The following is a 15,913-nucleotide window of genomic DNA, read 5'->3' as shown; positions in this document are numbered from 1 at the left end:
ATGTATGCGATGGGGAAGCCTTTTGCACGTGGAACATTATGTGTCTATGCACAATGTGTGACACAGTGTGTAGCGCAGACAAGCGTGTAGTATTCGTGGCCCGTATTTACGTGAAGTTAAGTGCATATTTATCCGCAAGGGACTATCAATTATAGACTACACATCAGAGACTAGCTACGTCCAGTACTTGCGCTATGAGGACGGAAATCTCGCACTGAAGAATTCACAATAATACAGTCAACAACAAATTGGAATATACATTACGAAGATAGCGGAAAAAAACGTTCTCGTTTCTTTCTTATGCATAATCCGTTAACGTGATGATGCACTGTGAGGATAAGTTCCTTAGTCAAATTATTCCCAATCTTGCATCGCTCAAGTCGGGGGATTCCCTTTTAGCCCTTTGTGCCTGCATTTGATGCACAGTCGTAGTAATAAAAATCAATCAGTCAATCAAGATTGTTTCAGGATATAAATAAGGCGTGTTTTTGTTTGAAACTGGATATGTAATGATAATAATGTTTTATTAGTGCTAAACAACGACCACAGCGGCCTTAGTATAGGTGAACATAGCGCATCAGACACATTGTCGCAAATTGCAACATAGAACAAGCCAGAAATATCACGCAAAAGAAACACAAAACATAAACTATGCTAAAAAATTAAAAAAAATTTCAATAATTAAGAAGAAACAGTGAAGTTGGTGTTCGACAAACGCATGATTACTTTTGTGTGTGTCTGCGTGTGTGTGTGCGGACGAATAGGAAGGAGCAAAGAATCACTTGTAAACCGAGATCACAAGATTTGGCAACGATAATAAGATCATAGGGACAGAATGCACCTACATAAAATAATGACGGCTTGCGAAACGCAGCTCGGGGAGGACAAATAACTCCCTGTGTTCGCATGCAAGCTTTATATTGAAGGAAGACGAGGTCCAAATCCAGTCTTCGCCGACACGCCGCAAAATTAGGATCCGAGTAAAAGAGATAAATACTGTACGACATATGGCAGACACTAATTTTAGCCAAGCTCCACGATGTTCATTAGTCATTCATTGGTGTATTTCGCAACTTTTTCACGTCAGTTGCTGTGCTATAAGTCCGCATCGTGATGCTCAACTGGTCATTGACAAATATACTAAATGCAAGGAATGAGTTCTAAGTTTGAAACAACGGATTTGAGCGGCACGTTGGGTGGATTGCCGTGAAAGCGCTCTCTCAAATACGTGATCGGCGGGACGATACAGCGAGAAGGACGAAAACTTTACGGCAAGTTGCCTCTCTTTCACAGTAACTTGGTTGTCGTGGCAGATTACCACATAGAATTAGTTTCCATTTTGTCTTCTCCTTTGACTTTCTATGCAGGCAGCTTCAAATCGCTCTTTTCGAACGGCGAAACTAGCACAGCACTGCTAGACGCTGCTGGCTGGTACCAGGGCATTACGCCGCGTTTCCCCTCAAGGGGCCGCTGCAGTCGATAGAAAACTCTAGCGCACGGCATTCACAGTATATATTACAGTTGTGTCTGTGGGGGTCCACTTCGGATGCCTTTACAATTGTTTCATCCCATAGAGGGAAGCAATCTTAGCATTCTTCCAAATGTTTTGCAATTTTAGAGTTTGAAGTTTTATTTTTTGCTTTTAAAGAATGCTCTCTCAAACGATCATTTAAGCAACGTTTTGTCTGGCCAATATAACAGAAACCACAAGCTAAGGGGATCTGGTAAACAACGTTTGAAGAACAGGGGACACATTTATTCCAGTGATTCTTGCAAAAAACTTCAGGTTTGGTGAAAGGCGTGAGGCGGTCAAGACGGAAGTTGTTCCTGAAAACGATGTTGATTTGAAACTTCTTCGCAACGGCTAACAAGTTGTGAGACACTTTGTGAAAGAAGGGTAAAACCACCCGTTTGGGGACAGAGGGCTTAGTTTCAGGTGAACCAGGAAGCAAGGTGTTTAACAAAACATCTAAAGCACAAAGTAACATGTGATGGGGGTAACTAGCATCATTCAAACGGAGAAACTGACTTTCCACAGAGGGGACTCTCAAACTCTGAAATTGCAAAACATTTGGAAGAATGCTCAGATTGCTTCCCTCTATGGGATGAAACAATTGTAAAGGCATCCGAAGTGGACCCTCACAGAATACTTTTGAGAGAGACCCTTTTCATAACTTCTTGTGGAAACTGTGTCAGCAAACCTTCAGTAATCCCCGGTCCGGCCTTGAACAAACTGCTCGTTCCCCCGAAATGACCTCCTATTTTGTTCTCAAATAGTGTTCCCTTCCCTTCTGTTTGTATATATTTCTTGTTTTGTGAAGTAAAATTTTCAGCTGTGTTTGAGACTTCGTGCTGTGTCTGTCCCTTCGTGTTCCCTTGTCTCGGGGTTTTTACATTATGCATCATCTTCACCAGCTCGCTTGCTTCCTAGCCATTTTTTCATTGTCGTATATTCTCTTTACTCATCATCAGTGATCTTCATTACAAAAGCATATCGTGTTAGACTTCTTTGTTTGCGTTTCACAGACAGGGTACACGAGAGCCAAAATGACAAAATCACAACTGTTTCAAGCTCCAAATAGTCCTGTTGCAATTTGAAGACCATACGTGGAGCTGCATTTTTTGGAACATGCTCCACATAACAAGCATGACAAAGTCAGCACTGGATAGCAGGACCCCGTCCGCAAGCAGCTTTTCTCACACTGCAGTTGTATTCAACAAAAGCTAGCATGTGAGTGCTGGAGAAGGACATTGAGTTTGGCACAACCGCGCCTGCAAATAATCAGAACAAAGGAAGAAGCAAACAAACATAGAAGGGCTGTACTTCAAAAAGGGATAAGTCCTGTGTCTCAAGGAGGTGTTACCACTTTCTAAGTAACTTAATTGATTAACATCACTACCTGATTAACTGTCCTAACGAGTGTGATCTAATTGCGTGAAGTAATTATTTGGGCTGCTTCGGTGTGTCCATATTTGCGAGGCAAAGCACTGCTGTCGTTTACTAAAAGACTCTTTCTAAGGCGATGCTTGATATAAATCATACTAAACGCATACACGGCTAAAACACGGCTGTGATTCTACAGAACGATCTCTTTCTGCCATGCGAGTATATCTTTTCCCGGACCGCTCTTTATGGAACAATTTTTGTCCAGAACGCAAAACGGGATATTATATACATGGTTGTTATTAACCTCAAGTCGTTTCTTATTGAAATATTGGCTGGGAAACGTGCTGTAGTACAATCCCCAGCGCTGCACTGCAGTGACGGTCTAGTTTCGGAATGCAAAACATAACGTAATTAAGAATCGAAACACTGTTAGGATACCTCAGTATACTGGCACCTTACAAAATTGTGTGATGACAAACAACGATCAATGCTTGCAGCGCAATAAATACTCACAATCTCTGTTGCCTCCCATTGTTTTCTATGGGCGCACCCGGCACTTTAGGGCCCACCAACATGGCGGCCCGAAGGCACGCCTCTCCCCCACGAGCCCCTCTCCCATGCGCGATCCAGCCTTTATACATAGAGATCAGTGGATCAGCCACACAGGGGTGACACAAACCCGCCATTGTTGTAACTACCCTCAAGCGGGTGCTTTTGGCAAAACTGCCATCTTGTCCTGGTCGCACGTCATAGAAAACGTCATTTTGAGGTCATGTGACTTTCTTTACATGTCGTTTTGCCGCTTACCGGCATATTTTCACCGTCATAACACCAAGAGATGACCATATTTTGCCAGCGTAAGCTATGCGGTGCTTCTTCCGCAACACGGTAGCGCATTTCACCTAAGTTTACGTACGTCACATCGGCTTCGTAAGTCTTAACGCGCGGTCGTCATCACATCTTTGGAAGCTGTCAACAATACGAGGCTTTATGTGTAAAACTGCGCGTTTTACTGTGGGTTTATCGGATAAAAATAATTACCGTGATCGAAAAACATCAAAAACGTCGTCCAGAAACAACAACCGCATTGTTTACAAACGGTTTGGAGACCGATCACGGGCGCCGCCATCTTTAAGGTCACGTGCGCCTTGACGTTTGCTGTGACGTACGACCAGGACCTGTCCAGGATGCATTGCGTTCGCCCACCACGCTTCCGTCTACGGAGCAATACATTGGATGCCACTCCTGTGATCAGCGGATCAGCAGACTTTGCCGCCTGATGATGATGATGATGACGCTGATGGCCATGCCCTTTGTAACGGGTGGACGTCGCAGTTCTTTCTACGCGTCCCGGCCGGGAACCCTAATATTCCATCCGTGTCCCATTTGTTTCCTTCCACCAAAACATTAGTCTCTTTTTTGTGGTGGCAATATGCTCGCCGCTGGTAAATCCAAGTGCGTCCGCCAATGAGTTCGTTTCACACCTCGGAGAAATTCCTTCGCAAAAAAGCACCAAATGTTCAATTGTCTCTCTTTCGGCTCCACAGATGGCGCACTCAATCTTCGTCATATTGTCGAGACGGTAGAGTCCCTCTTTGCATTAATCTTCGCCCACCATTCCCTTGTGCGTAGAACTCCCGCCCGTGCCTCAAATAACATTGAACTTGCGAATGAGTTGTCGTAGATGTTTTCTTTTTCCAATCGGTTAAATGCCCATAGGGCTCTTGCCGGAAGCAATCCCACATATTTAGTCGCCTTTGTTTTCAACATTTTCTCCTGCTCCTTCAGATACTGCTCCTCCGTTGTCATCATTATACCGAGATACTTTGTTTGAGATTCGTTGGTTACAGGGTTTCCTTGTATGACACATTCTTCACCTTCCTCATTCTCGCCCCCTCCGCTGTTCCTCCATGTCAGAACCTTGGTTTTTGTGGCACTGAACCGCAGCCCCATACGACTTCCACCTTCACTGCAGATATCCATGAGTCCCTGTAAATCTTCTTGGTTGTCAGCAAGGAGTACAATGTCATCCGCATATATTGTGGCTGGTACTGCTTGTTTTATTGTCTGTCCCATGTTCTTGTAGGAGATGTTAAACCCAAGCTGTGACTCTTCCAGGTTTTTTTCCAGCTGTGATATGTACAACATGAACAGTAGCGGGGAGATGGGGCGACCTTGTCGTAAACCTTTGTTCACTTTGATCTCTTCAGTCTTTATTCCCTGCCAGAGCCCACTTACTCTATTATCGGAGTATACATTCCGCAGTATCTCTACTATGCCTTTCTCGATCCTCAAGTCTTCTAGTGTCTGCCAGAGAACTGCATGTATTATACTATCATAAGCTTTTTCAATATCTAAAAAGCATGTCAATAGGTCCCTTTTCTCCTTTATTGCCAGTTCTATGCATTGGGTCAACACAAATATGTTGTCTTCAATTTGTCTCCCGTTCCTAAATCCAAATTGTAGATTTCCTATAATATTGTTTTCTTCCACCCATCTCTCCAGCCTGCCTTTGATTATCCGCATAAAAATTCTATATACCACAGAGGTTATCGTAATTGGTCTGTACATAGACAAATCCGATTTGTCCCCTTTTCCTTTGTATATTAGTGACACCCTGCTTGTTTTCCACTGTTCCGGTATAATTTTGTCTTCTAGAATCTTGTTCAGGCAACTTCTTAATTCCTCCAACCGATGATCCTGCATGTTCTTAATAGCCATGGCTGGTATGCCATCCATGCCTGTGGCAGTATTTGATGCAGTGTTCCTTATGGCCCTGCGTAGTTCCACCATTGTTATTGGTTCACATATGTCCTCCTCGTTCTCGTTGTTGTATTGGTTATCTGTCCTGGAGCAAAACGTTTGTTATTACCTACTCTATTATCCACATCTGGGTCGTAGAACATTGCTGTCAGGTGCTGTGTGATATGTTCTCGGAGCTCCCAAGCATAGTAAGGTCTGTCCTCCACTGGATGAGGTATAATTGGTTTAGCTTCCTCTCGCTTTTCAGATTCTTTAATAAAATTCCAAAATTTCCTTGGTCCATCTCTTCCACTAGTACGTATGCTCCACATCAGCCTGTCGTTGAAGGCCTTTCGTTTTCTTTGTATAACTTCCCCTGCGCTTTGTTTAAGTGCCTGGTATCGGTACCATGCCTGTTTCACTTCCTCCTGAGATGATCCTCTTGTGATGCAGTGCCTATGCTCCCGGCATGCCACTTTCCTGGCTCTTATAGTACAGTGGCTAGAAGGAGAAGTGTGCCGGGCGCCATATACACGCCATGCGATAGGGAAGCGCAAATCGCAATACAGGTTCCAGCGCTGCAGAGGGCGCTGCAACCACTAGGCGAGTCGGGTCGCGGGAAGCAGACGCTTACTTGTCAGCTCAACGTGTGTCGTTTCGAGCATTTGTTTGTTCAATTTGTGTCTCTTTGGGCGCTTCTGTGTGTCACTTAGCGAAGTCTGGGTATCCAGTCTCCACGACAGGGTTATGCCACCGATGGGACGAACATGAGGTCTTCCTGTTCCGACCACCGAAGGAAACTATCCGAAAAGAAGAGTGCGCGTAACGTAAAGCGCGCGGAGAAAGGACTGACAATTGACTGCGTTATGTGTGAACGGCACTTCGAAGAAGGGTATACCTTGAGGACTCTTCGACACATCATTGGCGACGAAAACGTTGAAATTCCGAGGGACAGGTGCTAACGGACGATGCCGTTCCAGCCCTGTTTCCGGACGCGCAGAAGTATTTCACGAAGAAAGTGCGCCCATCAAAAGAAACCTGTATTCTGGTGCGCAGGTGCACAACCTCAACCCGTTGTGCATCTCAGCAGTGATGGAAACGATTTTGCAATCTCTGTCAACGTACGGCGCATGAAAGAATGGTCAATGACATGACACGTCAGAAAAGTGAAATGGAATTCCGTGTCCAAAATTCTTTTTTTGCTGCATACAGACTTAGTTTGGACTGGTTACAAAACGGACAAATTGTGGTATAAAAGCTGTATACAGTGTGCTTATTACAGAATTTGATAAGGGCTGGTTAGAAAGTGGTTAAGAATTCCTGTTTAGAAAATGTATACAGTGCGCTCAATAAACCCTGTACGCATCTTTGTTCAGGTTTCTGTCTGCTAGATTGGGAGCGAATAGTAATAATAATTGGGTGTTTACGTCGCGAGATAACTGAGATCATGAGCGACGCCACAGCGGTCGGTCTGTGGATTGCTTTTGCCCACCTGAGGGTTCTTTAACGCGATGAAAGCTCATCACACGGCACCCCGTATTTAACGTCGCTCGCGGAGGACGGCGTGTCTAAGCAACTTGTACCCTGCGACCAAGTTGCTGCCGTCCTCGGCTGGATTCGAACCCGCGATCTCAGGATCAGAGGGAGCGAATAGGCATGGTTATATGAGCTGCAAACCAGAAAATCATTTTGATAAGCCGCCCAGATCCAAGAAAGTGAGTTCACCAGCTACTTCGACAAGGGATGCCTTATACCCTGGCCATGGACTGGCCAAGCTCATTTCCGTGCTGGAAGAAGCATTTACGTTATATTTTTCCACTCAGAAGCTCTACGTCCGCAGTAGTCTTTGACTTTATGCAAGTTCTTGACCAATCTAAGGCTTGAACAAATTGGCTGTGACGTGCACTGCAATGAACTGACTGGACGTGTTCTTCAGTTCTTTTAGGCACACGACTGCATTCTCTTATAAAGTTTTTTTTTTTCTCTCTCAAATATTCTTGAAAAAGGAGAATGTGTCAAAAAGAGAGCGACGGAAGCGTTTGAAAATACGCTTGAACGGAAACATATCTTCTTGAGTCTAAGGATCAAAGAGGTGTTTCCGTTCAGTCGTATATGTATACACTAGCTCGCTTGTCTCCTCCACTTATGTTAACGAAAATACGCTATTTTTGCTTCAAAATACGCCATTTGAAAATATTTTCTATGACGTCTCGGTAATAAAAAAATATAAAAGTGTTCAGTACTGTACGAATATGATTCTAATTTTTTTTTTCTGAAAACGTATTTATTCTTTCTTGTTTAAAAATTGCGCGTGCTCGTGTTCTCGTTGTTATTGCTGCATAATTAGGAGGACATGAATCAAGTACCACCAAGTTTTCTTTTCAAGCTAACGTGAAATCCTGGGGTTGAGTTCCGAACTCCTCAACTTCCCACGTATAGGAGCCCTTCGGGAGGTAACTCGCCTAATGCGACCAGCGCCACCTGGATCCTTTCATTGCAGTTTTGTGCGCTTATTTCCCGGCGCCCGGCACACTTCTCCTTCTAGCCACTGTACTTATAGCTTCCTTTGCCTCCTCGTCCCACCATCCTCCCTGGACGGGAGCAGGGTTGCCAGATGCCAAACTCGTCTCCCGCCAAAATAGGTTCAGAAACTAGCCCAAACGGCCCAAACATAGCCAACGCCTTGCCAACGCATAAAAGAAAAAATAGCCAAAAGCTTTTTCGTTACTCTGTTCACTGAACCGGGGGAATATACAGCATAAGATAGGGGCATGCAACTTGCACATGGGTTTTGAGAAGACATGCGTCTAGCCGCAGGTTTATTCCGCTCTCCAATTGGATGCCAATGCGCAGGCGCACTATGCGCGTTCGAGCAGACGACTCTCTTCTCCCACTCTCCATCTCCTTTCTTCTCCTTTCCTTCTCTGGTCCATGCGTTGTCCACGCGTGTCCTGCCGGTGCCCAAAGGGTGTGTGATTGGAATGGCATCGTTGCACGATGACAGCGTTCGGGGGCAGAGTACCGATGACCGCACTTGTGCCTTCTGCTCCAAAGCGTTCAGTGCAAAGTTCAATTTAGTGAAGCATTTGAAGAACGTGCACGGCGTCGTTCAGACGTTTCGCAAAAATTGTGGTCTGACCAATGCTCCGGCGTCAATTTCTCGTTTCGTGAGGACCTTTGACCCCCCATGTAACCTACCATGGATTTCAGCCACACGTTGAAGAACTAAAGTTCAAGGACGAAGAAGGTACGTGCACTGTAAAATCATAAGCATGGATGACCTAAAAACGTTATGGCTCTGTTAGTGCTCTGTCTTGTCCTGATGGTTTCCCCTAGGAGTGCTTATTTGCAGCGGACGAAGTTAGTCTACGATGATGATTGCCCGGGCCCGGCCCAAGCCCAATAAATTTATAGGATACCCGGCCCAGTGTATCAGGCTGTAAAATTTGACTGGGTGTACCTAGCATAGGGGTAACATAGGAGACTCTAGACTGACCTAGAGCCGACAAGGTTCAGGCCCGTTCCCGAACCGCCGCCCATAATGGCCATACCCGAACCGCCCATAATGGCCATACCCGAGCCCAGCCCCGCAAAAAGGAACACTGGGCCGGCCTCGGGTTAGCCCGTGCAGTGCTCTACTTCGTATTAATATTTATTCCGTTTCTTACACAGCTTCCCTGAGCATGCATAGTACAATTACCTGCCCATGCATGCATTCACGACTATAGTACTATACTATAATTATATTTTTATATTTTTTTTTCATTTGGCGGCTTATTTGCCTTTCCAACCTTATAACGAAAGGAAGAGCGTTCGGCATTCACATTTAGGCTGTGTGCCGAAAAATAAAGAATGGTTGTGCGGTACGTAGGGAGCAGATATATTGTCCTCCCTCACTTTGCGCCCCACACAGGTTGACAGTCACGATCGGCACATCTTTTGCACCAATGATCTTGTCAGCCGTTACAGGGTAAAAAGATTTCCTTTATCGCTCATTATCAACCCTCATGGCTTCTTATCAGCAAGCAAAGTCAACAGATCACACTATATCACATGGTTAACCCCGATACACTTCGGCTATATCATTTCACCGGTTATCAGTCGATAGCGTTATGAGTAACTCTCATCAGGAATAGACCAGTTCAGAAAATCCCAGAGTGCCTAGCGTCGCTTTGAACTGTGGGAGTTTACTAATACGAAAGAAACGGGTGGCCTCCAAACTGTTCCGATTTCTTCCCTACCGGTCCATTGTCTACGACGTGTCAAGGTCAGCGAAAGCGAAATGTGAAGGATTATTCTTCGTTCCCCCGCTCAGCAAGCGGCCAGGATGCAATGCGTGCGCAAAGAGCACGGGGATTTTCTGAATTCGTCTATTGTCTTTAGGGCACCGTCAGGTAAAATACACGAGAAACACGCGTGGAGGCATGGGCCTCTTCAACGTAGAAGGGAGGAAAAGAGGTGTGGACCATTGTGTAGACCGGGAGAGGAGAGAATTGTCTGCTCGATGACGCATAGTGCGCCTGCGCATTGGCATCCAATTGGAGAGCGGAATAAATGTGCGGCTAGACGCATGTTTGAGAAGCGCAGTGGATATTCTGTTGACCAGACCACAGAATAACGGCGCGCTTTATTCTGTGGACCAGACCATAGGATAGGCGTCCGTTTTATTCTGTGGACCAGTCCATGCGGCGTCTGCCTCAAGTGTGGAAAAATGCCATGCATTACTTAATCTAACCTAACCATACCTAACCTAATTCTAGAACGTAAGAAATGCATTGTGGCCCTAACCTAACCTAATTTCTAGCAAAAATTCAGCACTTTTTCTTTTTCTGTGTGCTAGCCGTCGACGCTGTAGACCATGTGGCGTCCGCCTCACGTGTGGAGAAATGCCATGCCATACTGAATCTAATCTTGCCTAACCATACCTAACCTGACCCAACCTTACCTAACCTAATTCTATGTAGAACGTAAGAAAGGCGTTGTGGCCCTAACCTAACCTTATTCGTAGCAAAAATTCAGCACGGTACACGGAGCGAAGAAAAAAAAAAAAAAAAAGAGAGTCCACCGGGAAGCGAACCCACACTCCCTGATTACCAGCCGGGGATGGTAACCACTACGCCACACCACCGACACACTAAGCGCGTTCTTTTCACTTGCACTGGACTGCACTACCTTGGACTCCACGCAAGACGGGTTTTCGGGAGCTGCACTTTCCAGCTGAAAGGAAGTTTATTAGTAATACCTTTCTTTTCAACAGGAAAGTGCAGCACGCAAATAATCCAGTTCAGATCTGGTGCAGGAGGTGCAAGCGAAAAGAATGCACCTACCATAATTGCGAATTTTGCCACCACTAATCTTGTGGTCTGGTCAACAGAATAAAGCGCGCCGTTATTCTGTGGTCTGGTCTACAGAATATCCACTACGTTTGAGAAGCGCATATGCATAGCTCTTGGATTATGGTATGGATACCATGGAGGTAGGAAAGCAAGGAGGGGGCCAAAAGTCTAGTTGCCATGGAGGAAGGAAACACAGGAGCGGCCCTTCCAACTTTTTGCCCTTGGGACGGGCGTGCCAGCTTCGCACTGCATTCTGGGATACTCCCGTCTACCATGTGACCGCTCACGTGACCCCCAAGAGCATGCTCAGGCCAGCTCCTAAAGCAGACGACGGGAGTCGTGATTATACTTCTGTATATGTCGCCACTTACTATCAGGGTGAACAACCGCTTTTCCCTCTTTGTGACAAGCCCATGTCAATTTAAAAGCAAAAGTTATGATTTCGGACTCCAGAGGGCGCCGGCTCCCCCTATGTATATATCCCTCGCGCCGGATGCGGAACCCGTCTTTCCTCTTTGACAGGCCCCTGTCAAGTGTTATCCTTTAGACAGTCGGCATTTTTTTCCTAGTTTAGCTTTACTCTCGGTTCTCCTTTCTTTTTTTTTTATTATGCGTGTGTGTGTGTGTTGTCGTTCAGCTTTTCCCCCGTAGGTAAGTACTCTCCGGTGCGTCTCTTCTAACGAAGCCTTCGCTCGGAAAACCACCTCGTAACATCGTACGCGATGCTACTTCCACTTTGTCAACCCTAACCTTGTGGTTTGGGGATATTTACTGGGTCGGACGACCGCATTGGGGCTGGATTGCCAATTTCTGCTGGCCGAGGTGCCTGGCGCGGGTCGGATGACCACCTTTGGGCTGGATAGCCGCTTTTGCAGGCCACAGGGCCTTGCTTGGGTCGGATGACCACCTCTTGCCTGGATAGTCACGTTTGAAGGCCAAAATGCCTGATTTGAGTCGGATGACCCCCTTTCAGCGAGACTGACACTAACAAACCAAAACCAACGCGCTCCTTTCCTTTTTTTTTTTTTTTTTTGTTTCGTTTTGTTTTGTTTCGTAGCTCCCGTTTGACGACCGTCGATCTTGTTTCGTGCAGGCATGTTCACCATGGCGTCCCCCCAAAAGCAAGACACTGACCTGCGACGTATGGTGGAGTCGCTAACGAGCACAGTGGCCTCCCTAGTACAGCGGCTGCCACCTCTCCCGGCGGAGGAGGTTGCGATTGAAACGGAGTCGGTGGCTGAGGAGCGCAACGACGAGGATTTCCCCACCGGGGACCCCCCGCAGTCGACGCAGTTGCAACCACCCACCCTTCCCATCCCGGAACACGAAGACACTGTCTCTCCAAACGATTGGCTGACAGGCTTGTCAGGCGTGGGGCCCCGGGAAACCCCACCTGTGCTAATGGAGTTCATCCGAAACCACTGGGGCCCCGAAGGCCGCCAGGAGCGCTGCAGGAAGGCCCTGGCGGACTTCCCGCGACGTAAATTGGCAATGTTCGCAGTGCCAGAACTGAACCCCGAAAGGCGGGCCCTGGCTCGGGAGGCGGCCAGGAGACTAGGTTCGACGGAAGGTGACCAGGAGACTGGGGGAGTTCACCACCGGGACCAGGCACTCCGCGACGCACAGGCAGCGGTAGTGTCTGCGGTGGGGCCCCTGGTTGCCCTCCTCGAACGATGTTTGGGGGCGGGCCAGGATGCCTACGACCCCCTGGGGGAGGGGCCAGGCGATACGAGGGTTGAGCGCCGGGTCGTCGCAGACCATTTAGCTGCCGCCCTCTCCCACCTGGGCAGGCTGTTCGCCTCCCTCGGGCCGGAACGCCGCGAGAGCGTCCTGACCCGCATCGCCCCGGACCTGCGCTCCATGCTGAGCAAGGAGCTCCACCTAGAAGAAGAGGGGGCCACCCACCTGTCCGGATCCGGGTTCCTAACTCAGCTGAGGACCAGGAACGAGACCTACAAGGTCTTCCGAGAGGCGCGCCAGGGACCTTCCAGGAGCCCGTCGGAGGGACCAGCCCCAAAGCGGAGCCGCCTGCTGGGCCCCAGCACGTCGGCTTCCCGCACGGACCAGCCGCCCTTTCACGGCAGACCCTTCCCTGGGGGACCACAGGGAAGGGCAGTCAGAGGTTCTCGAGGTAAGTCTACACACTCCGTCCCCGTTGCCGGCAGGGAAACTAGCTGTTTGCCAACAAGCGTGGTCTCTACTTACAAGGGATCCTTGGGTCTTGCAGACAATTACAGGTTATCAGCTCGAGTTTTCCAAAATTCCCCCGCAGACAATCCCCCCCTCCGACAGTCAGCTCCAGTCACACCCGCAGGCCTCACTGCAGGTTTTGAACGAGTTATTGCACAAAGGGGCCGTATCTGCCATCCCGGTTCACGAAGCTCGCTTTCTGTCCCCTTTCCTGGTGGTCCCAAAGAAGGACTCCAGTTGGAGGCCTATCCTAAACTTAAAGCACCTCAATCAGTTCATCCTCCACGAGCATTTCAAGATGGAAGGTTGGGACTCTGTGAAAGGTCTGCTCCTTCAGGGAGATTTCCTGGTCCGAATAGATCTGAAGGACGCGTACTTGTCTGTCCCAGTCCAAGCGGGCGACCGTCGCTGGCTCTGTTTTCAACAGCGCGGCGTATGCTATCAGTGGAACGTGCTACCCTTCGTACTGAGGTCAGCTCCACGGGTCTTTTGCCAAAATAATGAAGCCAGTGGTAGCCTTCCTCAGATCTCAAGGAATACGTCTGGTGATTTACTTGGACGACATCCTTCTCATGGATCAGTCACTATCCCGACTAGCATCCTCAGCACACCTCACAGTAAACTTGCTGCATTCTCTCGGTTTCATCGTGAACCAAGCAAAGTCTCAGCTTTCTCCATCAAAACGACTAGTCTTTCTAGGCTTCGAGATCCACTCAACCCCCTTAGCCGTGGCCCTCCCACTAGAGAAAGGGATAGCCATCAAAGCAGAACTGGACAATCTTCTGCGAAAGCGGTTAGTTGCAAGACAGCTGGCAAGGCTGATAGGTCGCCTGGCCGCTACCTCTCTGGCAGTCCTAGAGGCCCCTCTGCGCCTCCGGTCCCTCCAATCCCTTCTGCATGGGACACTGAAACGGGGTTCCTTCGAGACCACGATTACGCTCACCCAAGGGGTCAGGGAGGATCTGGGCTGGTGGAGCAAGGTCCTCCTATCTCATCCGTTTCGCAGGCTACACGACCATCCGGTAGTGCAAACCATTCATTCAGACAGCTCTCTCCTAGGTTGGGGGGCCTGGTCTCAGGACCGAATACTCGGGCGTCAGTGGTCCAAGGAGCAAGTCTGTCTGCACATCAACGAGCTGGAGTTACTAGCCGTCTTCCTGGGCCTCAAGGCTCTGGTCCTGGGCCACAGTTCAGGGTGTATTCTTCTTCGACTAGACAACAGAGCAGCAGTGGCAGCCATCAACCGCATGGGAAGTACGCGCTCCCCCCGCCTCAACAGGGTTGCCGCTCAGCTGTGGTCATGGTGCCTGCAACGGAACCTAACAGTCCGAGCTCAACATGTCCCCGGGAACCAGAATGTGCTGGCCGACCAGGCATCTCGACTGCAGTTCGACAGCAGCAGTTGGAAGCTGAACATCCGCATATTGGGAGAGATCAACAGTCTCTGGGGCCCAATCCAAGTGGATCTGTTCGCGGACCTGTCGAACTTCCAGGTGCCCCAATACTTCAGTTGGAAGTCGGACCCAGGGGCAACAGGGGTGGATGCCTTCAACCAGAGTTGGTCACGGCCCGGCCTCTATGCATTCCCACCGTTCAATCTGGTGAGCCGCTGTCTTCAGAAGTTGCACGAGTCCAGGAGCTCTCTTATCATCGTAACCGCAATCTGGCCGTCCCAGCCGTGGTACCCTTCGCTCTTGCGCCTTTCCTTTCAGACCCCGCGGACAATTCCAGCGCTTCCAGACCTACTCACGAACCCTCAGGGCGTGGCTCACCCCCTGTTAGACCAAGGGCTTCGATTGGCAGTGTGGAGGGTGTCCAGCGACCCTCGTCTCATACAGGCCTTTCAGGAGAGGCTGCCGAGCTCATCTCAGCATCGTGGCGCAATGCCACAAAACTCAGTTATTCCTCTTGCTGGCGAAAGTGGGATAGCTGGTGCAGTGCAAGGGCGCTTACTCCATTTTCTCCCCCTCTGGCCGAGGTTCTGAACTTCCTGGCCCACTTACACTTTGGGGAGCACTTGGCCTACCGAACAATCAATTGTTATAGGTCGGCTTTGTCTCAGGTTATTGGCCCGTGTGAGGGCTACTCCCTCGGAGAACACCCTGCCGTAACAAGGCTGCTTAAAGGAGTTTTTAATCTTAACCCGTCTCGTCCAAGGTACTCATCTACATGGTCGGTAGAAGCAGTCACTTCCTTTTTCAGTTCTCTAGGGGCCAATCAGTCCCTCTCGCTGCGACTTCTAACTTATAAGTTGGCTATGCTGCTAGCCCTGACCACTGCGAGTCGCTCCTCGGACCTTGCCCTGCTCTCCTTGGAAGGCATCCGTCGTGAGGCCTTAGGTTGGGAACTTCCCATCAACGGGCCGCGAAAGACATCCAAGCCTTCCAAGCCTTGGCCCTCCATGTTCATCCCTGCCCTTCCGCAGGAGCCCACCCTCTGTCCGATACTCTGCTGACAGCCTACATCTCTCGTACAGCTCCCTTCCGGGGTGACTGCCCCCTTATCATTTTGACCACTCAGAAGCCGTTCGAGCCGGCAATCGGGACACAGTAGCCAATTGGCTAAAACGCACGTTAGAACTAGCGGGCGTCAACGTCACAACCTTCAAGGCCCACTCCACTAGAGCAGCAGCTACTTCTGCGGCTCTCGATAGAGGGGTTCCAATTTCAGAAATTCTCAGAGTGGCCGACTGGTCCTCAGATTCTACGTTCAACCGTTTTTACAGGCGACCTTCGCATCCCAGCGCTAGCTTCGGTCG

General features: G+C 48.7%; 2 protein-coding genes across 2 annotated transcripts; both read left to right on the top strand.

The window, feature by feature from the left end:
* The first annotated feature begins 12,062 nt into the window (after positions 1-12,062).
* LOC135395700 (uncharacterized) lies at positions 12,063-13,656 on the top strand. The gene has a single exon (XM_064626795.1). It carries the CDS (start codon positions 12,070-12,072, stop codon positions 13,654-13,656), a length of 1,587 nt encoding a protein of 528 aa, XP_064482865.1. The 5' UTR covers positions 12,063-12,069.
* On the top strand, positions 13,656-15,610 carry LOC135395698 (uncharacterized). Its single transcript, XM_064626794.1, has 2 exons — positions 13,656-14,712; positions 14,868-15,610. The coding sequence occupies exons 1-2, from the start codon at positions 13,656-13,658 to the stop codon at positions 15,608-15,610; spliced, it is 1,800 nt and encodes a 599-aa protein (XP_064482864.1).
* The last annotated feature ends 303 nt before the right edge of the window (positions 15,611-15,913 follow it).

This window comes from Ornithodoros turicata, chromosome 5, assembly GCF_037126465.1.
Source record: "Ornithodoros turicata isolate Travis chromosome 5, ASM3712646v1, whole genome shotgun sequence".
In the NCBI taxonomy this organism is placed as follows: Eukaryota; Metazoa; Arthropoda; class Arachnida; order Ixodida; family Argasidae; genus Ornithodoros; species Ornithodoros turicata.
Note: the sequence above shows the minus strand (reverse complement) of the source record. Positions and strands in the feature narration are given on the sequence as shown.

Coding starts and splice junctions, on each gene's coding strand:
- LOC135395698 (XM_064626794.1), top strand. CDS start 13,656: ATGAAGCCAGTGGTAGCCTTCCTCAGATCTCAAGGAATACGTCTGGTG. Junction 14,713..14,867: donor GGTGGATGCCTTCAACCAGA/GTTGGTCACGGC, acceptor CTTTCCTTTCAG/ACCCCGCGGACAATTCCAGC.
- LOC135395700 (XM_064626795.1), top strand. CDS start 12,070: ATGGCGTCCCCCCAAAAGCAAGACACTGACCTGCGACGTATGGTGGAG.